Source organism: Solanum dulcamara, chromosome 1 (assembly GCF_947179165.1).
Source record: "Solanum dulcamara chromosome 1, daSolDulc1.2, whole genome shotgun sequence".
Classification (NCBI taxonomy): domain Eukaryota; kingdom Viridiplantae; phylum Streptophyta; class Magnoliopsida; order Solanales; family Solanaceae; genus Solanum; species Solanum dulcamara.
In genome coordinates this window covers 84,075,376-84,101,400 of record NC_077237.1, presented here as the reverse complement: position 1 = coordinate 84,101,400, position 26,025 = coordinate 84,075,376, and the positions used below count along the sequence as shown (strand labels likewise).

Below are 26,025 nucleotides of genomic sequence, written 5' to 3'. Positions count from 1 at the left end.
ATTCATTTTCCAATTGATCAAAGCCATGCAATTATTCATACAAAAGTTAAAAGGAAAGAGAGAAGAAGTAAAGCCAAATAGAGTCATAATTCCATATCTAATTGTTGGAGATTCTTGAAGTCTTCTTACCTCATTGAACTCTCAAAAGTATTTGATTGCATGTATGATGTATGAATAACAAATAAAAATGTTCTATAAGCAATGTGACAGAAAAAGAGTAACTCAAAATTTGATAATTGAGGTTGTACATTTACAAGATTGAATTTGGCAGGAAATTTTATGAGCTCCGTTTGTTCTTTTTTCTTTGACAGATGGTTAGAACTTCATCCGACTTTGAATTATATCATGAGGTCCGGTCCACTAGATATCAAGAGAACTGTCAAAGCACTTTGTGTCTCTATAAATTTCTGACCGCACTGAATCTTCATAGCCAATTTTCAATCAAATGTGTGGTATGTGGTATTACTATATATTGTAGTATAGTTAGTCTTCTTTAAGAAATGTCTCATATGGTGTTCCCTTGAGCTTTTTCTGGACTTCATCCCAATTTTCTATTTGTTGGGACAAAGGACCATTATGAATCTTGACCTGACCACTTGTGAGTTCTCTTTGAGGCAGCCCCAAAAACTCTTGCACATCAGCTAGTTTCTGCACATACAGTAAAATAAACATTGTTGCCATGTCATCGCGATTATTAAAAATAAAATGTAATTTGTCACGGTTAAGACAATCAATCAATCAAATATGCTTCAATCTCGAACAAGCTGTGATCAACTGTCAAGTTTAACATACATTGGTTTCAAAAAGAATGAAGAGGTTCGGAGTATGATAGTCAAATCTTTTCGCTCTTAATTTGGACTTCCATATCTTAATCCTTTTGAAATAAAGTTTACATCATTGGAAACTAGGGAAAAAGGGACGAAATGCACCTCAATCATGTGGGAAATATAACATATTTTCCCTCCGTTTTTGGTCCCAAATATGCCCTTATCGTTAGTGGACTGGCTCAGATATGTTTCTCGAATCTGAGCCAGTCCATTACTGATAATGGTATATTCGGTACCAAATCCAAACGGGGGCAAATTTAGTCTATTTTCCATAATTAAGGGACATTTTAGCCATTTTCGTGGAAACTAAACAAGAAGTACTATGAAGAAGAAAAATCGTTTTGACTCTCTAAGTAATGATAATGTCATATAAATTGAAACAGAGAGAATACTAAAGCCTTACGGTGCGATTTTGGACGATGTCTTCATAGTAAAGAAGAATGTGCCGAGTACTCTTAAAACATTCCAAAGCTCTATTAGCCTTCCTCTGTGCATGCCTCAAATTTGGTATTAGTAATGACATATTCACCACTGGCTTGTATTTTGCCAATACCCTAGCCTGAAACAGGTTTAAAAACATGAATTTAATGACACGAGGAACCACATCCGAAAGACACTGTGTCATTTACGAGAGTTTTTTCATGTTAGTAAATCGGGGAGCAGGGTCCGGGGAAGGATCGGACCACACTGCATATCTGCAAGAGGTTGTTTCCACAACTCGAACCCGTGACCTCCTAGTCATAGGACAATAACTTTACCAATTACGCCAAGATTCTCCTTCTACCAGAAAATGACTTCTTATTGAAAAATATTGCCTTCCGTCATACCAAACACATAGTTAATCTATGTTGCTTTGACCCTCCAAAAATGTTGCCTCAGTCGTGTTGACCCTCGAAAAATGCATATCTTTTGGAGGATTCAATAAACACTAAACAATAATTTTGAAAAGTCAGAACAATATAGCTATTGAGCGAGAGAACGAGGATGGAAGAACTTACCTCATATGGAGAATGTGTATGAGATTTATGTGTTCCATTCAATGGTTTAGCATCCTTGTCGTATGAATTAGAGAGTAACGAGATCAGTCTGCGTACCAGATTTCTTCTGAATAGAAATATTGCAGAGACACCTCTTCTGTTGAAGTAATCCACAATCTCCTCATGATACTCCAAAGCTCCCTTCAAGTTCATATATATTAAAACGTTGAGAACAATCCCTCTAAATGAAGAAAATATGATTAACACAGTTTATCGTTGAGATTTGTGAAACTAATCACGTCGTTATGTCTAACGGGTTAGTGAAATGGATATATTTTCAAGTAGAAAGTGTTGTAGTCCCTCATTGGTTGGGAAATGAACTAGTGTTCTAGACTTGACCAATCCTCCCCTCTTGAGGTAGTTTTTTGAATTGTGTTAGACTTAAGGTCCATTTATCGGAACGAGTTGAATTTGAGGAAAATGAGATAACTTGAGTTATTGAAGGACTTATGAACTTGTTAGGAATCAAGGAGAGGGTCCTAAAGAAAGAAATCACAGAAATAGGAGTAAGGTTTATGTACATCCTATCCTCCTTATATCCCACTTGTGAGATTACAGAAGTATGCACAAACTGTCATGGACACAACAACTGTTATCGAACACGAAACATCATCAAGAAATGAAAGACTTGCTCCTTTTATGCAACATTAAAGTAATTATATTTGGCAGAAAACAAGTCCAATTAATCAACATTAAACTAATTACCTGATTAAGCATCCACTTAAATCCAATTGCAGCTGAACATTCATTCTTTGATGAACTACTAACCCAATCAAGATTAAAGACATTATCCATAATATCCAATATTACTGAAGCATTAGTCCTCCTTGATTTTGCACCAAAAATTTCTCCATTAGAACTCACATTTGTATGACTATTTAACAATGTCTCAAACCATCCACTCCCTGATCTCTGCATCGACAAAATCGCGAAAAATCGTACAGGATTGCAAGCACATTCCTCCCTGCAATTCAATCAACAAAACATGTCACTTAGTCCAATTCAAGCTATATAAGTATGTACTAAATCCTATGTTGTTACAACCTTCCAAAATTGTTGTCGCGCTCGTGTCAAATCCTTCAAAATCTTGACACAAAGGGACCAGTCGATATTTTAAAGAGTTCGAGCAATATAGGCTAAAATCATAAGGAGGAATAATCTATGTTACTCAGACTCTTCAAAAATGCCACACATGATACGTGTCGGATCCTTCAAAATTCAACACAGGGAGACTAGTCAATATTTTAAAGAGTTTGAGCAACATAGGCTAAAACCATAAGAAGGAATAACTTATGTTGTTTTAAGGTACAAAAGTAGGATCCTTCAAAATTCAACACAATTCAACACAGGGAGACTAATCAATATTTTGAAGAGTTTGAGCAACATAGGCTAAAACCATAAGAAGGAATAACTTATGTTAGTTTTAAGGTACGTGTCGAATCCTTTAAAAGTAGGATCTGACACAAGTGCGACAACATTTTGGAGAGTCCGAACAATATATATATTAATCGGAGGTACCTGGTAAAAGTTTGAGGCTTTGGGAAATGCAAGTAATGAATATCTTCTTCTTGAAAAATAGGATAATGACAATTATGCCGGTTAATCACATGAATACTTAGTGATTTAGCTTGTAAAAGATAATTACTTGTTTGGTTTATACACATTGACAATATGTAAATTCCACAAACTACTGCAAATACTAAAAGGACCAATCTCAAAGATTGCTTCGGTGAATTAATCACAAATAAATCCTGCAAAAATAATAATAATAATCAAGAATCATCTACAAGTTATTTCAGTACTTAAATTAGATCAAACCATTTAATTAATGAAAAATTACATTAAGTAACTAACCTTGGGTTTCCATAATTTGGGAATCTCCATAAAAAATAACAGAGGAAATTAAAGAAGATTTTTTCAAAAAAAAAATTAGAAAAAGTTTTGGTTGAATATTGGTGCATCTACCTTGTAGAGTTTTAGAGGAAAAAAAGGAGAAAGAAATAGTCTGAACTTGGAAAAATTCAACTTGAATTGAAATCTTGAAATTAAAATTCAACATATGTAATAAAGTACTATAATATAAAATTTTAAAAATTGAGATATTGATAACTTTATTAATCTTTGTACAATTGTCAACTGACAGGATCAGTTCCATGGTACATGATTATGATATAATATATGAATTCTATAATATGGAATCTTATTATTGTTGTCTCTCTCATGTTTTTTTTTTTAATCTTAATTTTCTTGTTATTCTCAATAATCAAAATATTGTCACCTTTTTCCAAAGGTAACAAAGAAAAGCTTGTCGGTTATGACAGTTGTCTTAAAAGATGTGACAAAAGACAAAAAAAAAAAAAGTTGAGGTACGTAACGATGTTTTCACTAAGACATTTAAAATATTAAAAAATAAATATAAAAAAAATCAAAGGAATTCAAAATTTATAATATATATAATGTTAATTATGTATATACTATAATTTTTAATTCACCCAAAGCGGTTCGGATGAAATCCATATCCCCAGGTTGGCTCAACCGGGATTAAGGTATATTTAATATGGAGGAAAATATTTTTTTATTTTCTCATATTCATTGATCAAAAATTTTGAAAAATATTTTGAAAAACAAGTCTTTTTGAATATAAAAAAAATGGCTTTCTTGATAAAAGTAAGAAAAATAAGTCACATCATCTCCAATCTAATGCAAGCTTATTTGGATTGAATTTTGGTTTTTAATTTCTTTTATGGGAAAACAAAAAATCTAAATCGAAACTTTCATATCCAAGTCAAATTGTTCGAACGTCCACTCCAATTACATAAAAAATTCAGCATTATTAATACTTTGTTTGGTTGCTAATTTAAATCTTGCATAAAGTTGCAGCATAACTTCTTTTTTTTCTATATTCGATATCTGTATTGAAATTCAATTAAATCGAAATTCGCTAATTGCAAAGCTCATTTCTAGAGACAACACTCCCAATAAAAGTCTTTTCATCCTTACAAACTCAAATCGAAAATCTCTAAATAAGAATCGCAGAATCTCAATCATTTCATCACATCGTATATCGGTAAGTTCAACTTAGCTAATACTCAGTTTGGTTAGTAATTTACTTTCTAGCACTAGTAATATAGGTATAGTTATGCAGGAATTTATATTTATTTTATGTGGGATATATAGAATATGGTACAAATATGCATCCACAACAATAGCAGTATTTGAATAGGTAAAAAAATTTTTTAAAAAAGATTTAAAATTATTTGTGATTCTAAATATGTTATGATATTTTTGTGATTATTAACATACATTTTTTAAAGATAATAGAAAAAATTAAATTAAATTATTTCAAAATTAAAAATATATCATTTTTTTAATTTATTTTTTTTTAAAAAAATGAATAGAGCTGTCTGTGACGTAGACATGCATTATGAAATTAACAAAACAGAAAAAGATAGAGCAAAAATTTCTTATTAATAGAGGATGAGTGCTCATGCTGTCATGCACAAAATTGAGGGATATTGACAGTGACACAACAAACATGTGAAAAGAATAACTCGAATTTAACGCGTTTATACCTAAAAATAAATATATATAGGCAGACTTTTTATCTTTTTTTCTCTCTTGAGCAAATAGTTTTTCGAAAACAATCGCTCTATCTTTTAAGATGAGGGTTAGATCTGCGTACACTTTATCCTTTCCAGACTCATATGATGGGATTATACTGGATTTGTTGTTGTTGTATATTTTCTTAGTATTGGAAGGAAGATCATTATTTATAAATTATATGTCATATCTTAAAAAGTGGACAGATATTGCAGCTTCTTCCTTGCTTCCTCATACTTTATGATAGTGTATTTCGAAGTTCAATTTTTCGGTTTACAACTTTAAGATATTGTGTTTTGAATTTAACTTTGATTCAAACTTTCAAAGATATTATGTTATAAAGTATAGTTTTTCAATTCAAAATTTCAGAATGATTAAAATAGTAGTAGTAGTACTATCACATTTGTATCATAGTAAAAACATATCAATAAGATTAAAATAAAAAAGATTGAAAAATTAATCAAATAATTTTCAAATTTAGAAAGTTATTGTTGCTTTTGAATATGGAGTATTAATTTCTTTTCCGACACTAGAAATCACATTCAATGATCAAAAGCAAACAATAAGTCAATATCTCACCTTATCTTACGTATCAAATATATGCATCCCAAACTTGTGGATGTAAAATGTTCAATAGATATCTCAATTTTAAGCTCAGCTGTAGAACACTACTTCATGATAATGAATTTGAACATAGTAATATAAATACATATACTTCAAGAAAAAAACAACAACTACTATACTTAATTTAAGGCTAAAAATTAAATGGCTGCAAGTAATTTAGAGCTTGATTATGAGTTCTTACCATATCTTAGAGTTTACAAAAATGGTCACGTTGAGAGACTTTTGGGTACTGATGCAATTCCTCCAGGTATTGATTCTCAAACAGGAGTATCATCAAAAGATATTTCAAATATAGTCCCTGATTCTGAAGTTTATGTTCGTATTTATCTCCCAATTAATTATGATAACCAAAAATTCCCACTTGTTATTTATTTCCATGGTGGAGGATTTTGTATGTACCCTCCATCTCTCTCTATCATAATTACCTTAATACCCTTGTGTCCGAATCGCGAGTTATCGCGATTTCAGTTCATTATAGAAGGTCCCCTGAACATCCTGTTCATGTTGCATATGAAGATTCATGGCAAGCGCTTCAGTGGGTTTTTGCCCATTGTAATGGCGATGGCCCTGAGCCGTGGCTGAATGAACACGCAAATTTCGCATGTGTTTTCATGTCTGGTGATAGCGCGGGCGCTAACATAGCGCATAATTTGGCTATGGTTGTTGGAAGTGTTGAGCCGGAGCTTAAGGTTGATATTCTTGGCGTTGCTTTAATCCACCCGTATTTCTGGGGGTCGGATCCGATCGGGTCGGAGGGTTTGTACCCGAATAAGAAGGCGGGCGTGGATCGAATGTGGTCATTCGTATGTCATTCGAATTCAGATAATGATGACCCGAGGATTAATCCAATTGCGGAAGGTGCACCAGGTTTAATGAGTCTGGGATGTCGTAGAGTCTTGATTTGTGTAGCGGAAAAAGATATTTTGAAGGATAGAGGATGGGCCTATTATCAAGCGTTGGGCCGGAGCGGGTGGATGGGTGTGGTTGAGATCCAAGAAACACAAGGGGAGGACCATGTATTTCATTTGCATGATTTGGACTCTCAAAAGTCCAAAGATTTGATCAAGAAATTGGCCCATTTCTTCAATAGGGAAAGGACTCATTTTCTTTGAATGTATTAGCCTTTTTATATTTTTTGATGGATTTATGAAGTATAATCCTTCTAGTCATTTATGTAATATCCTCTAGTTTATGCTTTAACAATTTGAATAATATTTTTGCATTATTTTAGCACAATCTTTCTTTTCACTTATTGCATTCAATAGGTTGGTTTCTATTTCAAATAAAGACAGTATATTCAAACTTAAAAAATAAGTTATTGACATGTTTACATAGTAGAGTAGTATGAAATGACATTCCAATGTTAGGATAAAGTGTTAAGTTTTTAAAAATACATGTAACAAAGTCATAACTCATACAATGCTCTATCATTTCTTCTATTGTTCTATTTTTGAAATACTCCCTTATCTCAAAATAAAAATAAAAAAGAGGTTACAGCCTAATATCTCCTAGTAGTTATGCTAATTGTTTCATTTCCATCTTAATTATTTTAGATACTTGTAAATTTATAATTATAATTCATTTTGCTAAAATCAAAGGGTCTTTCTCACGAACAATTGTCGTTCTTATAGACACCTAAAGACATGATCTAATAGCCCATAAAGTGATGAAGAATCACGAGATATCATATTTAAATTTTAAAGAAACCAAAAGTACTTCTATTTACTCAAATATTGCTGAAAAGAACTACATATTTATAACTTATCTAAAAAATACTATAAATCATAATTGATATCAACAGTTCCCATAGTATTTTGTTTTTTCATTGAAAATATGAATTTTTTTAACTCGCGTTTCTTGTTGATTAAATAACTCGTTCTATTTCCAATTTGATACTTCCTCCATTCTTTTTATTTTGCCATGCTTATGAAATTTGATTAACATCTATATTTTATTTTAAAAAATACAACTTAAAATATTTTTCGTACAATTTATAAATTTAAAATATTGAATAAAATTAATCAAATTAATTTTCGAAATGGAGAATGCGTGTGACAAGTAAAAGGGATTTAACTGACTACAAAACTTCATTTCCCTGAGAGAGTAGTGTTAGGTCAGTGAGAATCTGAAATTTTCAAAAAAATGCAGAAATTCATACTGATACAATCACTCTATCGTTCTGTATGTCGCAGATCTTCAGCTTTCTCGGTTTCCGCCGTCACCGCCGCCGCATCTGCCGCCGTCAACCACCACTCCCACCGCCACCTTCATATTTCAGCTTCTCCTAGAACCCCTTATCGTGGTACCTGCATTTTCATCTGTTTTTCATATATTTACTTCCATTTTGCTTATATTCCCATGTTCTTGGACATACCCAATTTGAAAGATTGTATTTTTCAGCTTCTCCTAGAACCCCTTTTCGTGGTACTTGCATTTTCATCTGTTTTTCGTATATTTACTTCGATTTTGTTTATATTCCCATGTTCTTGGACATACCCAATTCGAAAGATCGTATTTTTATTCGGCTCAAATTGGAAATGTCTATGCTTTTTAATGTTGGTATTGTGAGAAGTTGATTTTATAGTCTAAATGGATTTTGAGGATTCATATATTAGCTGATCAGACTTGTTTGAGATTGGGATATCGTCCAAAAGGATTCATATAGCTGATTACAACCAATAATTTCACTATAATAAGGAAATTTAAAATATAAAGAAGTAATCATAGGAAGAAGCCAAGGGGGTTCAGTATCAACAACTATATATGCAAAAAATAAATAAATTTTGACCATGTATATATAGTGTAATTTTTTAACGAACCGGTACCGGGTAATCTAGCTCCGCCCCTAATCACGACTTATTTGAGATTGAGACGTAGTCCAAATGAATGTTGTTCTTATAAGTTGAATCATTGTCTGCCTATTTGAAGAAATAATTGGGAAATGAAACATTAAGTACAAAGATGATCCATATCCCCATGTAGAGACTGGTTTGATTCAGTTCAACAATTTTTTTGTTAAGCTTATATGCTAAGGAGGGCGTCAAGTAATAGTCAAAAATGATTGATAAATTAAACTCTTAACTAGCTTGTGGTAATATATAGCACCTTTTTTATGGTAAGAAATTTAACTCTGGTCCAAATGGAGCAGAATGGATATTTAGGATTCATATAGCCAACCCCGACTTGTTTTAAGATCAAGGGATAGTGGTTGTGGTAAGAAGTTGAACCTGATAAAATCAGGGTTACATTAACAAAGTATAGTATGTCTCAATCTCATATAAAATCAGGGTTATATTTCGTCAAACTATGATTCATATCGGGAATGCCAACTAGTTTAGGATTGAGGCACAAATGGATGATTAAAGAAGTTGAATTTGTGGCTAATTTTCAATATGATATCTGGTTGGAAGGGATTTTTCTAAGAGATTATAGGGCGTTGCTTATTGATTTGATTGCAATATAAAGGATCCAAAGTTTGATATTACTGACTTTTTTCTTGCTATGGGACACATTGATCATACGTTTGCTTGGGAATATGAAAAAGTAATTTTAGTTCTTTATCATTTTCTTGCTCTTATTTTCACTTAGATATTAGATTCTCAATCTCATAGTTTTTTCAATCTTTTTTTTTTGGGTGGTGGTGGTTTGGATGGAGGGGGGGGGGGGTGCGGGGTAGTTGTAGGCCTATGATTAGTGGAGAGGAATGTAGACGAGGGCAGCAAAAGAAGTTGCTTGCACCTAAATATGCAAAGTCCGTCTTTATTCCCATTCCTTTAATGTTAACTATAGTAGTGCTGGACTGCTGGTTACTTTTAGGGATTCTTCATCTCTGTTGGTTTTTGTGCTTCTGCTATCTAATTTCTGATTGTAGCAGGCAAATTCTTTCCCACTACAAGTGCTCATTGAGCTTATATAATTTTGACGGTAGTTTTTACTAGTTTCTAAGGCAAATGAATTTCTGACATGGCATTGTCCCACTGCAAAAACTGCAAATGAATTTCGGAGCATGAAATTATCCCACTTCAAAAACATAGTCTTGGTAGTGAGCATGGTTTTGCTAAATGTTTTTAGCTCACTCACCCTGTGATTAGTGTGGGCATGTATAAAAGTACTAGTGCTGGTTCCTTGGTTGGATTCTGGAGAACAAAACTTAGATTGAGGGTTACTACAACCTATTTAGGATTTTAATTGGGCAGAAAGGTCCTCAATGATTACTTTTTCCACTGGTTTCGAAAGAGTAATTTACAAATTCTGTATCTGCAAATCATTAAGCAGCTTATGGTAGTGCTTTTGATTTTCTGGATCTTACTTCCCTAATGCGAAACTAAATAGATTTTGCTACACTCTAGAATTGCGACATCTTTTGACAACGGCAATAGGAAGCACACGTTCTTTTAGTGAGTATGTGGCCCACATGCCTGACATAAAAGATCCGGAGGTCGAACGGGCTTTTAAGGACTTGATGGCTGCAAGCTGGGATGAGCTCCCAAATGCAGTTGTTGGTGATGCAGAGAATGCATTGACAAAAAGTACTGATGACAAGGCTGGTCAGGAAGCCTTGATCAATGTTTTCCGTGCAGCAGAGGCAGTGGAGGAGTTCACAGGGATCCTCACATCTCTGAAAATGGAGATCGATGAAGCGATTGGTTTAAGTGGTGAGGTAAGAGGAGTTTAAAACTAGGGACTTCATTCACATTTTCTCAAGTTCTTGCTGTTCAATTATTTATATTGTTGCAGAATGTGAAACCTATGTCAAAAGAATTCTCTGATGCATTCCAAACAATATTTCAACGTTACATCACCTACTTGAGTTCTTTTGGGTCAGAAGAGGTATACTTGAAGAAGAAAGTTGAGATGGAACTAGGGACAAAGATGATACACTTGAAAATGAGATGCAGTGGCCTTGATTCTGAATGGGGAAAGGTACAATCTACTTAGCAGCAAGTTGGTTCCACATATTTCATTTTTTTAATGAATAGGTTATGACTTCATCACAAGCAGTATCTGCAACCCAAATTACTTTTCTCTTGTATTAGGGCGTTAAAGTGGCAGTGGGAGAGGGAAGGACACCCTAGGTAATTTAAGAAAGTCAAATAATTCTTCTAAAATTGTGCTCAAGTAATCCTTTTCATTTTCCTTTTGGGTTTGTTTCGAAAAATTAATAGTCAGACTCTTATACAGTGTTAGCCTTTTGTGATTCATCCGCATTGCCTTCAAATTATGTTCTGCGTATAAAGTTACTATCCAAAAATTAGCTTAGAAACCTATGACAACTTGAGATTATATTTTGATAGATTGGGGTTCAGTTTCTTCTGGAAAATTAGTTTCTCTAATGTTGCACTTAGTCTACTGACCATTCATTTTTCAAAACGTTCCAGATTTGTGCTGCATTTCACTATTTAGCCAAAACCTTTTTTTTTTTAAACATAACCACATGATAGCTTTGTTATGAAGAAAACATTAAGCATTTTGTTGTGATACAAAATTTACCATTCTAATGGAAATAAATTAATTGAAGGGAAGCCTTGGAGCAAAGGTAAAGTTGTCTCCGTGTGACCTATAGGTCACGGGTTGAGCTGTGGAAGTAGTCATTAATGCTTGCATTAGTTAGGTTGTCTACATTACACCCCTTGGGTTGCAGCCCATCCCCGCACCTTGCATGAACACGGGATACTTTTTGCACCGGACTGCCTTTTTAATGGAAATAAATTAATTTGGTTCTAAATTGTGATTTTTTCACTTTCTTTCATGAGATGTTTCAAATACAAATTTTCATCATACTTCCTCGAGCACCACTAATGAGAATGTTTCTACAAAATACAATAAACATTATTATGGGATCTCCTAAAGGAATTGCTGTTGAGTTCCACATCGATGGGTTTAAGAAATTTGATCTCTTTATATGGTCTTGAGCAATTCTCATTTTTTGGGCGCTTTTGGGGTTGAGCTAGACCCAATGTCCATTTTTTTTAAATCATGGTTTTAGAGTTGGGCCCATCTCAATTCATTGTATCACCCGATATTAGGCCCCCATTTTAATTTGCCAACGCTTCAGATGTCCAGTCCTAGTCATGCATCTCATGTTGGTGGATTTTAGGAAATTTGGTCTCTTTAATATGGTTTTGGGCAATTCTCATTCTTGAGCTAGCTTTTGGTTTGAGTTAGGTCCAATGTCAATTTCTTTAATAATTACTTTTTATCTTTATTTGTTTTCTCATGGTGTTTCTGGCTTTCTCACTCCAGGTTACAGTTCTTGGGACTTCAGGACTTGCTGGTTCCTATGTTGAGCAAAGAGCATAAGCCTTCAATGATGGCTGAAAGTCCGAAGTGTTTTTGCCTTTAAGTCACTTATGCAACATTTTCCTGGAAAAAGAAAAGGAAGTTTTAGATAATACAGGATGATATCGATGTGATCCGTTAAATTGCACTGTTGTTTCGCAAGTTTGATAATGTGATAGCCGCAATATGTAGTTGATACTAATCCTAATAACTTCTTCAAGAAGAGTTTCCTGAGTATTCAGAAAGATAGTGTTTCATGTCAATTGATTCAGGTCCACTGGTTTAATTTTTCTTGATTGATAATTGGACATGGCACTGTGAGGTAGCCAGCTCACTTTTATCTCTTTTGTGTTCAATTGAACAAACTGAATTTATGAACATCTTTGATTGACAGTATTGTCGATAACTATAAGTATGGCTGTTGAGAAGTGTGAGACCAGAGAAGGGGCTTTTGAACATGTGAACTATATCAAGAAGCTGATATCAATTATGCAAAGATTGTAGCCATTATTAAAGAACATTATTCATACATAAACATAAGATCAAGCATCCTTTCTCCATGGAAAATGTAAAATTGCTTCGTGGAATAGAGGTAGTTGATTTAAAATGTTAACCATCAGTGCATCTTAACCATTCTAGCACTCTTACTCCATGTCCAAGAATCAGATGGTGATTTTGGCAAAGGTGGAAGTAACAAGGCTTTTCGGTATAGACCAAATGGCCATCCTTCACAGTCAGATAATTCTTGAATGACAGAACGCCTCCAGGGATCTTGGAAGTCAATCCTGTCTAAGCTTGATGATCGTGAAAAGACTGTCTTAGCTGTGACAAATGCCCCAAAACTTGTAGCACTGGAGCAGGGAGAAAGACGACTTGCAACAGAGTAAAAATCTTCCCTTTCTTCTGTTTCTTGATCTTCCTTCTCCTCCTCTTTTTGTCTTAGTCTTGCAGAGATGAATAAATCTCTGGTTGCTGGAGAGAAAGCCCAGGTAAACTTGTCAGTTGTGATGGTTGTCTTTCTCCTGCATTTCAACTCCATGTATTGGCTTATTACTGCTGATATAAATACCTGCTGATAAAACCGCGAAACAGTTCTCAGAAAAATATGAGCAAATAAGAAAAATATGAGCAAATAAGCATTGAACTTGGAAGAATTACATGGCTTTAAATGAGTACTACTTCTTCATCATCATAATTGCAAATTGTATCATCTTCTTCTTGACTTGATTGTCCTTTTCTTCGCAAAGAATGGCAGTTTGCAAAAGCATCCTTGAGGGTTGAGACAAGGAATTTGAATCTCTTAGAATGATTTGGTGACTGTTGATTAGGAGAAAAGCCCATGTTTTTGAAAGTGTTGCTGATATTTCTTGATGAGAGTTGTAGGTGAAAAGTTAGTTAACTCATCTGTCAGCTGATTTCCCATTTGAAATTTCTTCTTGGAAGTGGCCTTCTATCAAATCTTTAAGGTGAAGACTTCGGAAAAAGGAACCTGTAAGGTATTTTCTGAAGCTAAAGCAATGGACTACTTGGTGTTTCTTAGTCATGGGCAAGATGCTAAATTTGTGGTGAATTGCTTTCACTTCAGCCTAAAGTTAAGGTGGGAAAAGAGGACATTGTACCAAATAATGACCACTTGCAGGAACAGGTCCATTCATATTTCTTGACTGGAAGATGGTATGACTAAAAAGTGACTTTGTGCAAAAATGTTGGTTTGGTTAAAAGTCAATATAGCCTTTCTCTGTCCTTTCCAGAATGCCCACTTGAAAACTTTTCCCTTCAGGAGGTGAAAAGAATTGGGGAAAAAAGGGTGAACGGTCCGAACTGTGAAGAAAACTAAAAGGCGTTGTTTAAAGAGCCTGCCTAGTATTCGGTAGTCTTTAGGTAAAGGCTGACAAAGGCGATGATGTTTAACTAACATGACTCTCGTGGGGGGCAGTAGTTGGAAATCTTGGACAATGAGAGAAATTTCGACCCAACAATCTCGCGTGAGTGAAGAAAGGTGATGTATTTTTATGGTAGTTGCATCTCTCAAAGAATCAAAAGTACCATGAACTATTTAAGAATACAATGACCACACACACAATGACCAGGACCAGGAATTTGTGCACTGGGAACTGTAATATATTCTTGTCTTTCTAGCATTTCCAATAAAAACTTAGACCAGTTGCTACAACATATGACTTGCAACAAGATTAAATCTTCTTAATATAAGGTTCAATAGACACAATTCAGTACCTTCCATAATTAGGATACCAATAGCCTTGCAAGGTAGTCCTTGTTGATACACACATTTCCACGGTCCCATGTACCTTGGCTCATAGCTAAGATAGTGATGCGTTTAGCTATTAGACTTTCGCCATCGTTCAGACTGCTTCACCTAGCAGCACAAGGTTTGTATTGTTCTTTCACAACCTCTTTTCACAGTTAAGGCTATTTGTTCTCTATATCAAAATCAAGACATTGGACATTCTTTAAAATGGTCTCTGGCAAATAAATTGCATTTGAGTACTTAAATATAAGGTGCATTTGGATACAAACAAATGAGAAAATAGCCCCGTCATGTGGCCTACAAACCATTTTAGAATTAGTAACCAAGGGAAAAAAGACCCAACAAATTTCCTACTTCCTATTTTCTTGTCATTTCAACTTCCAATAATTTAGCAAAAATATCATAGAGAATAGTGTTTCCAACACAGTTACAATTACAAGTGAACATCTCTGGGAAGCCTAGAATCATCATTGATCAGTAATCGGACTTTAAGTGAGCAAGATCCACAGGGAAGCACAACAGATGTTGGCAAAGATTTAGATGTTAGCAAAGATACTGTATCCCCATCTCGAGATATTGAACAACCCGTGTCTGCTAACTCAAAAGAATCGATCAGGTAGTAGTCACCACATCTACAAGGATAAGAAAACTCTATAATATCACCAGAATCTTGAACTGTAAGGTCATCTAAACTGACATCTTCAGATATTGTTGCATCCTGTCTCAAAGTTAGCAATTCAGCGTCATAAAGTGCACGTGACCTCGGGTTGCCAACGGTTTCCCATGCTCTCTGTATCTCCAAAAATTTGTTTTCTGTCAGACATTCAGAATTGGATGTTTCTGATGCATTTTGCTGCTTGTCTGGATGAAAACAAAGTATGGCTGAACGATAGGCTTTACGGACTTCTTCCAAATTTGAATCTTCCTTCACACCTAGGATCTCATAGTGGGTTTTATGAAATAAGTTGCTGCTTGAAATCATGGCTCCCTATATCAAGAAAAATCTTTACTGCAAATTAACACCAGGAAAACACATGAAATTAAGAGTGATTTGCAAATTAACACCAGGAAAACACACGAAATTAGGAGTGGAATCTTGAATAAAGTTCAGTTCTTCTTTCTTCCATTGTTTTCCTGGACAAGTATCAAGAAGATGTGTGTACAAAAGACTTCTTAACAAAGTTCAAAAGAATATAACAAAAAGAAAAGCATATTCTTCTGCAATTGGGGATCATTCCTCTAATTGATCCGCAGGACTTGAATTTTACATCCTTCAATATGCCCTATCACTCAACTCGCTCCTAGACACCGCCCCAGATCCCCCCAGAAAAAGAAGAAGAGAGAGAGAGAACCAACAGGATCAGCAGAGAGAGATTCCAGTAGGATGCTCAAGTGCCTGAGGGTTAACTAGGGTCATACGTTGTCTGCCTTGATCCTATACGCTTTGCATCCTGGGTCCTTGATTTCACTATATAGAAGCAATTGCTAGAAAAGAAAGCCCATTTACTACAGACATAGAGTGATAACTCCTTTGCCTCTTTTCATCATTTTAGAGAGTTAACTGTCAATAATGCCTTTCAGTGATAAAACTAATGACACCTAGTTTGATCCTTTCAAGATGCTAAATTTAACAGGTAGAAGTAGAGATTATCAGTCCCTTGTTTACATAAGATTATAGGTTCACATAGATCTTCTTCCTCCAACAACATTGTCAGAAACCAATGATGCGATTAGCCTCCCAATCAGGGAGTCAGCTTCTTTTGCCAGTAGAATTTCAATTTGGCCACCTCAATTTATGAACTACACAGTCAACGGAATACATCCATTTTCTTTTCATTTTGCAGTGAATCTTTTTCTACTTATAATTTGCATTTATCAGTGTCTGGACTGCAGTACGTCCATGGACAAGAAGTAAGAGAGATAAATCTAGTTTCACAACCGTAACCCAGAAACATTTTCACCCACTATGTTTAGCATTTAAGCTAAAATGGCTTCTCTCTATAATGCCAAAGAGAAGAAACCACAACATATGCCCACCAGAATTGAGTCAACATATAACTTAATCTACTCCCTCATCCATAAAATTGCTACATTTAGTGTTTGATTAGCAAGCGCTGTGCAAGCAGAATAATGCTTATGTATAAGACCTAGCCAGAAATTGCCAAAGCCTATCACTCTATGCACCTGAGAACACTTAAAGGGTAATAGTCAGGTATCAATTGGCGAAAGGTCAGCAGCAGCTATTTGTTAGAGACTTTACTATCAACTTATGTTTTCTATCCCCAGTGTCCATAAAGTAATTGACCAACATATGGAAAATATGTTGGGTTTATTTGATAAGTTGAATGGGAAATGGAGGGAAAAGAAGTGGAAGGAAAAATGAGTTGTTCCCTCTTTCTTTATGAAATAAGCATTTGTCCCTCATAGGTGGTGGAAAGAAAAGGTCTCCTACTTAAAAGTAGAAGCACACATTCATGTTGCTAAAGGGTCAAGAAGAGGGTCTCTCCTACTTAAAAGTAGAAGCACACCTTCATGTTGCTAAAGGGTCAAGAAGAGGGTCTCCACTCGCGCCGTCGTCGTCGTCGTCCGGCTCGGCTTCGGCTTCGACTTCGGATTTGGATTCGGTCAAATGATCTAATTGATTAATAATCTTTTTAGACCAAATTTCCTTTAATTTTAATTAATTATTATTTAATTAATTAACTAATTAATTGAAAATCCTGACCCGTGACCCAACCCATTTCTTTCTTTCCCGGATTAATTTAAAACATTTCCCTCCGTTTTTCCAACGGAATTTTCTGAAAGATTGCAACCTTTTCTGAAAAGTTGCAAACCTTTTCCCAAACAGGCTAATATATTTCTGTTGATCCTCAGAATTGTTCCTTTGCGTGGTATCCTCATTTTATCATAGAACTGGGGGCTATGTCAATTAAAAGGACAAAAGTAGATTAAAAACATGTCACTGCAAGAGGCTCGAAGGGATGAAATAGCTCCCTCGCCAGACATTTCCCTCGCTGACCACCTTTAATGGCCTGAGCCAATCTACCAGTCACTAATGGAACTCCTTGAACATGGAAGAGATTCATTGACAACAGTAAAAAGACAAAAGGATCAAAACCTTCCACGCCCCACGCTGGATTTACAGGTTGTACTTTTCCCGTTAGTCCATAAGGATCGGACACCCAGATTCCGGGGCTTACGAAAAAATTCTGATACTCATCTTCTTCTTTTCTGCACTTCTTAAAGAAAAAAAAATCGTGTGATATACTACATTCGAGTGGTTCACAGTCTCCTTAATTTGTTGTATCGCTATTTTGGTGAGTAAATCGTTCTATCCTAGGAGGAAAGATTCCAAAACCTCGAGTATATTGAGGGGAATAATTTTCTTAAGCACACTGTGCATTCAGTGGGCTCGATTTTTGTTCTTACATATTTTCCAGACACTATTCTTATTTGCCAGTTTCAGTTCAGTTTCTGTCTTTTATTTTCAGAAATTATTGTTACTGTTTCAATTTTTTTTTTCAATACAGATTACTAACAAAATATGATTAACAGGAAGACACATCACGAAAAAAGGAAGATAAGCAGGAAGACTCAACTAATTCCCTACGAGCATGGGGTACCTAACCCTGGCCTCCATGACACTCACACAAGGGTAGGTCGACTAGCTCTCCCGTCTGAGTCTAGAACAAGAGGGGGTCCCTCAGGTGCTGAGCACCCTCCATCTCCAACCTTAAGGTTGTGGGTTCGAGTCACCAACGGAGAAAAAAGGTGGGAGCTTCGACGAAGGGATGAAAAAAAAAACACAAACTGAGCATAAATATTGCAAACAATTGCATATTTCAGGTAGTGATACTCGTGAGCATAAATAAAATTATGAAATCTAAATCAAGTAATACACTAGTCAAATAAGACCAACATATATTACATGCATTTACATTATTTTCTCATTCTAAGTTTGTATCGATTAAAAACGTCTTAAACTAAGCACTCACTTTCTCCTACAAGCACTTAAGTCATAAACATCTTCTCTTAGCAATTTCATCAAACACATAAGGGGCATGCGCTTTACTAAGAATTCTCTTCTTACAAATAAACCTTAACTCACCTCAAAATTTTAGCTCAAAATTACTTCTTCAAGTTCTCCAAGTATTCAACAACATATATGTATATCCATACAAGTCTCAAAATAACCCATTTAGGCCAACAATTTGTTTCTACAACTCATACTCATAATAAATTACATATTTCGAGTTCATGAATTTATTACTTAAACAATTCATAGCCCAAAGCTTCTTCTTTACCAATTCAACGATGGTGAAAATCTCTTAATTGATTAGCTCAATTCACGAATAAAAAAGAGTGTCTGTAGCTTGAGAATTCACCCAATAATACCCATTTCATCATTATATTTGAACAAAAAGAAAAAAAATTCAAGAAATTACCTTGGTGAAGAAACTTTATAAATCCTCTTCTTAAAAGATTGAATCTTTGAAATATTCTGCAATTCTTGCCGCTTATTTTTTTTTTAGTACAACCTGTGTTTGGTCTCCAAATCGCCGATACATTTTGGGCTTGTAATTAATGCCCCACATCAATCTCAAATTCTTCCAAAAATATGATTTAGAATTACAAATTTGAGTTTGTAGAAATTAAGTCATAATTTATCTTTTATAATTTCTTTAATTATTTTAAATATCATAAAAAGTTCATAATTGTGTGAAGAAAACATTGTACATGTGAAATAATTATTATATTAAAAAATAAATAATCATTACTATTGTCGGTTAGGTCTTTCGAAAATAGTCGCCCTACCTTTCAAGGTGGGGGTTAGGTCTGCGTACATTCTACCCTCCCTAGACCTCACATTGTGGGATTATACTGGGTTTGTTGTTGTTGTTGTTGTAGAAACTTTATTAATTAATACATACACATATATAAATATTATAAGAAGAATAGAAGATTTAAGTGTTATGTTATAGCTAATCCACATTTAACTAAAAGATTGAGATGACGGGTGGAAAGTGATAGATATCCCATCAAATTAGTCATAATGAAATATACATAATTATTAAAAAGAAATTTTTTTAGTGTCTATTTGACTTAACTTATTTTAAGTAACTTATATAAGCCAAAAAAAAATAAGTTGAGGTAGCCCAACTTATTTCTATTGATTTATAAATTATTTTCAACTTATAAGCTAGCATGGAAAAGTATTGGTAGAGGAGACCCTCATTAAACAGAGATGACAGTCATACTTCCACAAACTCTTGAATGAAGAAGGGGACAGAGAGATTGTGTTGGGAGATTTAGAACATACAGGGAGGCGTCACGATTTTGGGGGTTGCAGGAGTATTACGGTCGAAGAGGTTAAGGGTGATGTTCGTAGAATGCGCTGGGGAAGACCGACTAGATCTGACGAGATTCCTGGGGAATTTTGGAAGAATTCGAGCTCGTAGGTTTGGAGTGGCTGACTAGGTTATTTAATGTCATCTTTAAGAAGGCAACGATGCCCGAAGAATGGATGTTGAGCGTAATGATCCCCCTATACAAAAACAAGGGGGATCTCCAGAGCTGCAACAACTATAGAGGTATCAAGCTTCTAAGCCATACTATGAAAGTGTGGGAAAGAGTGGTGGAGATGAGAGTGAGGAGAGGCATGTCTATTTCATAGAACCAGTTCAGATTTATGCCAAAACGCTCAACTACAGAAGCCATCCATCTTAGGAGGAGACTGGTGGAGTAGTATAGGGAAAGGAAGAGAGACTTGCATATGGTATTCATCGACCTAGAAAAGGCTTACGATAAAATTCCACGAGAGATACTATTGAGATGTCTGGAGGCTAAAGGTGTACCTGTGGCGTACATTAGGGTGATCAAGGACATGTATGAGGATGCCAAAATCAGGGTAAGGACAGTAGGAGGGGACTCAGAGCACTTTCCAGTTGTGATGGGGTTGTATCAAGGATCAGCTCTCAGTCCATTTTTATTTGCCTTGGTGATGGATGGATTGATGCAACAAATTCAAGGTGGCGTGCCATGGTGTATGCTTTTCGCGAACGACATAGTCCTAATCGATGGGACTCGTAGTGGAGTTAAAACTAAGCTGGAGGATTAGAGACATACCTTGGAGTCTAAAGGGTTTAAGATAAGTAGGACCAAGACAGAGTACTTAGAGTGCAAGTTCAGTGAAACACCTCAATCGGTTGGCGCAGAAGTTAGGCTTGGTGACCAGGCCATCCAAAAGAAAAGTAGTTTCAAGTACCTTGGGTCTATCATGCAAGGCAGCGGGGAGATTGACGATGATGTCACATATCGTATTGGGGCAGGGTGGATGAAATAGAGGCTCGCTTCAGATGTGCTATGTGACAAAAAGGTGCTACCACAACTTAAGAGCAAATTTTACAAAGTGATGGTTAGACCGACTATGTTTTATGGGGTGGAGTGTTGGCCAGTTAAGGTTTCTCTCGTTCAAAAGATGAAAGTTGCCTAGATGAGAATGTTGAGATGGATATGTGGGCATACCAAGAGCAACATGATTAAAAATGAGACTATTCGGGACAAGGTAGGAGTGGCCTCGGTGGAAGACAAGATGCGAGAAATGCGATTGAGATGGTTTGGGCATGTGAAGAGGAGAGTCACAGATGCCCTAGTGCGGAGGTGTGAGAGGTTAGCCATGGATGGTTTCAGAAGACGTAGGGGTAGGCCGAAGAAATATTGGGGAGAGGTGATTAGAGAGGACATGGCGCAGCTACAGCTTACCGAGGACATGACCTTAGACAGGAGGGTGTGGAGGACCCACATTAGGGTAGAAGGCTAGTACATAGTCTCGTTATTCTCCCTTATTAGTAGACGCATTAGCGCACTATAATTTCTTGTGCTCTGATTTCTGTTATTATCTATTACTTTCTGTACTTTGATTACTCTATTTTATCTGTGTCGATCTCGTTATTTGCTTTCCCATATCGCTTTGAACTTCTTAGCCTTATCTAACCTCTTTTTATGTTTTTATTGAGTCGAGGATCTTTCGGAAACAGCCGTCCTACCTTTGTAGGAGTAAGGTCTGTGTACACTTTACTCTCCCCAAATCTCACGTTGTGAGATTTCACTGGGTTGTTGTTGTTATAAGCTCATTTAGATAAGTTAAGCCAAACATATTCAATTATTTTTTGAGCTTATTTTAAGCATAAAATAATTTTAAGTTGATCAACCAAACTTTCAAAAAAGCTGAAAACAGCTAATCAACAACTTGTAAGTCAATCTAAACGGGCTCTAAATCCTGCCTAACACCTTGTTTGGATGGTTGTTACCCATTGTATTGTTAGTTTAAATACAATAGTTATTTTGATTGTTACTTAAATTCTATTGTATCGTATCGTTTAAATCCATCGTTAGGTAACGACGAAAAGACCCATTTTATGTAACGATCGATTTGGTGTGATCGCTTCGTTATCTTAATATTTTTTTCTCATTTTATCTTTATTTTTTAATTAATAATTATATTTCATCTTTTACCTTAACTTTTTATAGAAGCTCTACACTTTAGCCTGTTTTTTTTTAAAGTTTATCATTCAAATGTGTGACATATGTAATGACGGAAAACAATACAATCAATTCAAATACTACATTCATTAAAATAATTCAATACGATATATTATGAAATAATAGGTTCCAAACAAAGTGTAAGTAATCCTATGGTTGACTAACATTAGACACGTCCTACGGTTGACCAAAAAGAGCACAAAGGAAAACTGAAAATGAAGAAGAAAGTGGTATTGGTAACCGGCGCTTCCGGTTACCTCGGCGGACGTCTCTGCCGTGAGTTATTCAACGGCGGCCACCATGTTAAAGCCTTCGTCCGCCGTACAAGCGACCTATCTTCTCTACCTCCGCCTACTGACGGCGGAAGTAGCGGCGGAATTCTTGAGCTTGTGTTCGGAGATGTCACCAATTATCAATCACTCCTCAAGGCTTGCTCCGGTTGTCAAATAATTTTTCATGCAGCTGCATTAGTCGAGCCATGGCTTCCAGATCCATCTAGATTCATCTCCGTAAGCACAATAATGCTTTTTTTTCTAATGAAATTTTTTGGATTTTCGATTTTTTTTTCCAGTGTTGAGGTATAAAGTAGGTTACTCTGTTCACTGTTATTTGTCATATTTGTTTCACCCGAGTTAAATTTGACTTATTTTAGGAGCTAAATTGAGTTATATTAATTCATTATTCTAAATTTAAAATTTAGATGTTCGAAAACTATATGAAAAAATACCCTATGTTGCTATCCATCTTACTTCTTATATTAGTTTGACTTTCGAGAAACAAAATGTGACAAGTAAAAGTGAACAAATGTAGTATTCTAAGTATTAAAAGAAATGGTGGAGAAGCTTTTTTGATAATTTTGAGTATTAATTGATGGTGGAATGATAGGCTATAAGCCAATAAGAATTGGAAAATTTATGAAAATGACCTAACACGGGATGATTTCTTTGTATCTGTTCTAGCCGCCTTTGTGGACAGAGTTGTCTGATACCTATTGTTAGGGGGTGACATGTATCTCATGGATTTTGTTGAGGCGAGCCGGACACACGGTTATCAAAAAACAAAAATTCCAGTTTTCTGCTAAACGAAATCGACTCTTTATTGCTACTTTTAAGTATTTATAGCTGCTTTTAGACTTGTTGATGTTATTGCACTGTATCTATAGGTCAATGTTGGAGGCTTGAAGAATGTGTTGCAAGCTTATAAAGAAACAGGAACTATAGAGAAAATTGTGTACACATCATCGTTTTTTGCCTTGGGACCAACTGATGGATATGTTGCTGATGAAACTCAGGTATGAAAGCTAATCGACTATGTTATAGATCTAAAATAAATAAAGTATTCCTTCTTTAATAATATAAGCTTTAGATGAGACGGTTCATGTGTCATAGCAAGCAAAATCTTGTGTTCGGTTCACTGATAAACTAATATTAGTTCAAGAAAAAGCATCAGGCCAGCACGTTAGTAGGCAAGCCACGTACCTAAAATATATAAATTTCTCATGTTTCTAAATTTTGAGCTTTTATATGAGGCAATTCACACAATACATACCTAAAATAAATATATGTTCTCATGTTTTGACAGTTTGAGCTTTAGTTGAGGCAATTCAAACAATTTAAATGACATATTTAATATGTTTAGACGTGCTATTCTCATAGAAGTTTAATTAAATCTTATTGAATTCAGACTCATTCTGGGAAATTCTTCTGTTCGGAGTATGAGAAATCGAAAGCTGTTGCTGATAAGGTTGCATTAGATGCTGCGTCTGAAGGAATGCCAATAGTGCCTGTTTATCCAGGAGTCATATACGGTCCCGGGAAGGTCACGGCTGGAAATGTCGTTGCCCGTATGGTACATATTTCAACCTTCTTCCTCCCTTTTTGTCTGAAAATGTCATTTCTTGTATGGTAAATCATTTTAATGTTATGGATTTGGTCATAGCTACGCTGACAGTGCTCTTGTAGTTGATTAAAAACTTTGACATGTTCTATCATTTCATGCATAGTGACTTCTTTTTCCCAAGACTAAGGCATGTTCAATGATGCCATAATTATCATTCTATAAGTTGGGTGTTTTTTTAAGTTCCCTCCTTTTCCCTAGAATAAGCAAATAATCATTTGAAATTCTTTTAACTACTCTGCCTCTAAGTGAACGAAAGAAGAGACAAAAAATCAAAATAGAAAAAAGAGTTGAGGAGAGTAGTAGAAGATCAGGAGAGGTGCATCATTAGACTTGCCTGGGAAAATCGCATTTGCGTTTGAATATCAAATGAATTTCTAACTGAAGGGAAAACTTCCTCAATGTGTAAATTTGAAGTGTATCAGCTAACTAAAAAAGGTTAAAGTTAAGTTTCCACAATGAAAAAATTGAGGGATTCTGCATCTCACCTTGCCTTTCGATACATTACCTGTTGACACAAGATAGAGAAAATAGTGCTAAGGTCAATGCTCAGCTTGCAACCGTAGGATTTAACTATTTTACTAATTAGTTTCTGTAATTTGATTTGTCAAACATAAGAAATTTATGTGGTATTGAGTTTAAACATATTTCTTTTTTCAGCTAATTGAACGCTTTAATGGGCGTTTACCTGGTTACATTGGCCAAGCAAATGACAGGTGTTCTTTTAGCCATGTTGATGATGTGGTTGATGGTCATATTGCAGCTATGGACAAAGGCAAACCTGGTGAAAGGTATCTTCTTACAGGGGATAATGCGTCCTTTAAGGAAGTTTTCGACATAGCTGCCATTATCACTCAGACAAAGAGGCCTTCGTTTTGTATCCCCCTATTTATTATTGAAGCTTATGGCTGGATATCTGTTTTTTTCTCCAAATTAACCGGAAAGCTTCCTCTAATCAGTCCTCCGGTAAGTAACTGATCGATACTTCAAGTTGTTATTTGTTATACTGTTTTCTCTTGGGGGAATATGCCTTGAGTAGTTTTGCGAATAGAGACCAAATAGTTAGCAAAAGAGGGAATTTGTTTAATGCAGCAATGTCACAATGACAGATACATGGGGCTTAGCTTTCTTTTTCTATTTTTCAAGGTTCTAGCCAAATTAATCCTTGAAATTCAAGTTTGAATGGATGCATTGTTCCTCGTCTCCACTGCACCTTCTTAAATTGCTGCAGATCTGTTAATTCTTATTACCTCTGTATACATCATTTTGAACAGACTGTCTGTGTGCTTAGACATCAATGGGCTTACTCTTGTGATAAGGCAAAGGCAGAACTGGATTACCACCCTAGAAGCTTGAAAGTAGGTCTGTCCGAGGTGCTTCCCTGGTTAAAGAACTTGGGATTGATTAAATACTGACATGTAATATTTATCGAGAATGTATGGTGTTTCATTACATGTACATTACACTTCTGATGACTCTGAATACACATTAATTTCATTTTGTCGAGCTATTGTTCTGGTGCTAAAATCAGGTTTCGGGCCTCATATATGTAGTGATTTATTGATGCTTAACATCCTCGTATTTGTGTAGCCTGAAAATTTCATCTAAATTGCCACTGAAATGAAAGAACATACACAATCACACTTCATTTTAGTTATGGCTAATTTAAAATGTACCTCTGTTTACTTATGATTTGATACTTTGACGGCATATAATATGGACAAGTTGAAGTATTATACTGCTTCTGTTATTGGACAGTAAAAACCTTACTAGAAATTTTACATGTTTGGTACATGTTGCAAGTCAACCTAACTTAATTGTGTACAGATTTTGTAGACAAAACATAAACTCAAATTTGAATTGCATTAATGCAGAAATATACTCTAGAACTAGACTGCTAGAAGATAACATTGTAGTAGTATAAAACAATAACTACAGTAGTACAAAACAA

At 35.2% G+C, this 26,025-nt stretch overlaps 5 protein-coding genes and 1 pseudogene across 11 annotated transcripts; 3 read left to right on the top strand and 3 right to left on the bottom strand.

The window, feature by feature from the left end:
* Nucleotides 1-89: 89 nt before the first annotated feature.
* On the bottom strand, nucleotides 90-3,859 carry LOC129880990 (uncharacterized). 2 transcript variants are annotated; one of them, XM_055955281.1, is made up of 6 exons: nucleotides 3,719-3,851; nucleotides 3,383-3,615; nucleotides 2,570-2,828; nucleotides 1,826-2,005; nucleotides 1,231-1,386; nucleotides 90-648 (listed from the first exon to the last, which is right to left on the bottom strand). In XM_055955281.1, exons 1-6 carry the CDS (start codon nucleotides 3,746-3,748, stop codon nucleotides 484-486), a joined length of 1,023 nt encoding a protein of 340 aa, XP_055811256.1. In that variant the 5' UTR covers nucleotides 3,749-3,851; the 3' UTR covers nucleotides 90-483. The 2 variants fall into 2 exon arrangements, with proteins under 2 accessions (XP_055811256.1, XP_055811264.1); XM_055955289.1 differs by lacking the exon at nucleotides 3,383-3,615 and having other exon boundaries at nucleotides 3,719-3,859.
* Nucleotides 3,860-6,162: 2,303 nt separating this feature from the next.
* LOC129890013 (probable carboxylesterase 2) lies at nucleotides 6,163-7,303 on the top strand (annotated as a pseudogene).
* Nucleotides 7,304-8,159: 856 nt separating this feature from the next.
* LOC129880932 (succinate dehydrogenase subunit 5, mitochondrial-like) lies at nucleotides 8,160-12,763 on the top strand. 2 transcript variants are annotated; one of them, XM_055955215.1, is made up of 5 exons: nucleotides 8,160-8,390; nucleotides 10,438-10,748; nucleotides 10,826-11,011; nucleotides 11,125-11,163; nucleotides 12,332-12,763. In XM_055955215.1, the coding sequence occupies exons 1-4, from the start codon at nucleotides 8,231-8,233 to the stop codon at nucleotides 11,161-11,163; spliced, it is 696 nt and encodes a 231-aa protein (XP_055811190.1). In that variant the 5' UTR covers nucleotides 8,160-8,230; the 3' UTR covers nucleotides 12,332-12,763. The 2 variants fall into 2 exon arrangements, with proteins under 2 accessions (XP_055811190.1, XP_055811182.1); XM_055955207.1 differs by lacking the exon at nucleotides 11,125-11,163.
* Nucleotides 12,764-12,929: 166 nt separating this feature from the next.
* Nucleotides 12,930-14,154, bottom strand: LOC129880946 (uncharacterized). Of its 3 annotated transcripts, none has more exons than XM_055955242.1 (2): nucleotides 13,544-14,154; nucleotides 12,930-13,436 (listed from the first exon to the last, which is right to left on the bottom strand). In XM_055955242.1, exons 1-2 carry the CDS (start codon nucleotides 13,706-13,708, stop codon nucleotides 12,984-12,986), a joined length of 618 nt encoding a protein of 205 aa, XP_055811217.1. In that variant the 5' UTR covers nucleotides 13,709-14,154; the 3' UTR covers nucleotides 12,930-12,983. The 3 variants fall into 3 exon arrangements, with proteins under 3 accessions (XP_055811217.1, XP_055811209.1, XP_055811202.1); XM_055955234.1 differs by having other exon boundaries at nucleotides 12,930-13,439; nucleotides 13,547-14,154; XM_055955227.1 differs by having other exon boundaries at nucleotides 12,930-13,439; nucleotides 13,544-14,153.
* Nucleotides 14,155-14,834: 680 nt separating this feature from the next.
* On the bottom strand, nucleotides 14,835-19,338 carry LOC129880922 (uncharacterized). Of its 2 annotated transcripts, none has more exons than XM_055955185.1 (2): nucleotides 19,082-19,338; nucleotides 14,835-15,645 (listed from the first exon to the last, which is right to left on the bottom strand). In XM_055955185.1, the coding sequence occupies exon 2, from the start codon at nucleotides 15,616-15,618 to the stop codon at nucleotides 15,070-15,072; it is 549 nt and encodes a 182-aa protein (XP_055811160.1). In that variant the 5' UTR covers nucleotides 15,619-15,645; nucleotides 19,082-19,338; the 3' UTR covers nucleotides 14,835-15,069. The 2 variants fall into 2 exon arrangements, with proteins under 2 accessions (XP_055811160.1, XP_055811171.1); XM_055955196.1 differs by having other exon boundaries at nucleotides 14,835-15,624.
* A 2,985-nt stretch (nucleotides 19,339-22,323) lies between these two features.
* On the top strand, nucleotides 22,324-25,645 carry LOC129880911 (uncharacterized). 2 transcript variants are annotated; one of them, XM_055955172.1, is made up of 5 exons: nucleotides 22,324-22,687; nucleotides 23,341-23,469; nucleotides 23,862-24,026; nucleotides 24,735-25,040; nucleotides 25,306-25,574. In XM_055955172.1, the coding sequence occupies exons 1-5, from the start codon at nucleotides 22,394-22,396 to the stop codon at nucleotides 25,312-25,314; spliced, it is 903 nt and encodes a 300-aa protein (XP_055811147.1). In that variant the 5' UTR covers nucleotides 22,324-22,393; the 3' UTR covers nucleotides 25,315-25,574. The 2 variants fall into 2 exon arrangements, with proteins under 2 accessions (XP_055811147.1, XP_055811139.1); XM_055955164.1 differs by having other exon boundaries at nucleotides 22,326-22,687; nucleotides 25,349-25,645.
* The last annotated feature ends 380 nt before the right edge of the window (nucleotides 25,646-26,025 follow it).

Excerpts from the sequence above, each read along its gene's own strand:
- LOC129880990 (XM_055955281.1), bottom strand. The coding sequence starts at position 3,748 with ATGGAGATTCCCAAATTATGGAAACCCAAG. Across the intron at positions 2,006-2,569 it reads TTAAGTGGATGCTTAATCAG|GGAGCTTTGGAGTATCATGA; the intron begins GTAATTAGTTTA and ends ATGAACTTGAAG. Across the intron at positions 1,387-1,825 it reads ATACACATTCTCCATATGAG|GCTAGGGTATTGGCAAAATA; the intron begins GTAAGTTCTTCC and ends AACCTGTTTCAG.
- LOC129880932 (XM_055955207.1), top strand. The coding sequence starts at position 8,231 with ATGCAGAAATTCATACTGATACAATCACTCTATCGTTCTGTATGTCGC. Across the intron at positions 8,391-10,437 it reads TCCTAGAACCCCTTATCGTG|AATTGCGACATCTTTTGACA; the intron begins GTACCTGCATTT and ends GCTACACTCTAG. Across the intron at positions 10,749-10,825 it reads CGATTGGTTTAAGTGGTGAG|AATGTGAAACCTATGTCAAA; the intron begins GTAAGAGGAGTT and ends ATATTGTTGCAG.
- LOC129880946 (XM_055955227.1), bottom strand. The coding sequence starts at position 13,708 with ATGGGCTTTTCTCCTAATCAACAGTCACCAAATCATTCTAAGAGATTC. Across the intron at positions 13,440-13,543 it reads ATTATGATGATGAAGAAGTA|CAGGTATTTATATCAGCAGT; the intron begins GTACTCATTTAA and ends CGGTTTTATCAG.
- LOC129880922 (XM_055955185.1), bottom strand. The coding sequence starts at position 15,618 with ATGATTTCAAGCAGCAACTTATTTCATAAAACCCACTATGAGATCCTA.
- LOC129880911 (XM_055955164.1), top strand. The coding sequence starts at position 22,394 with ATGAAGAAGAAAGTGGTATTGGTAACCGGCGCTTCCGGTTACCTCGGC. Across the intron at positions 22,688-23,340 it reads ATCCATCTAGATTCATCTCC|GTCAATGTTGGAGGCTTGAA; the intron begins GTAAGCACAATA and ends CTGTATCTATAG. Across the intron at positions 25,041-25,348 it reads TTCCTCTAATCAGTCCTCCG|ACTGTCTGTGTGCTTAGACA; the intron begins GTAAGTAACTGA and ends CATTTTGAACAG.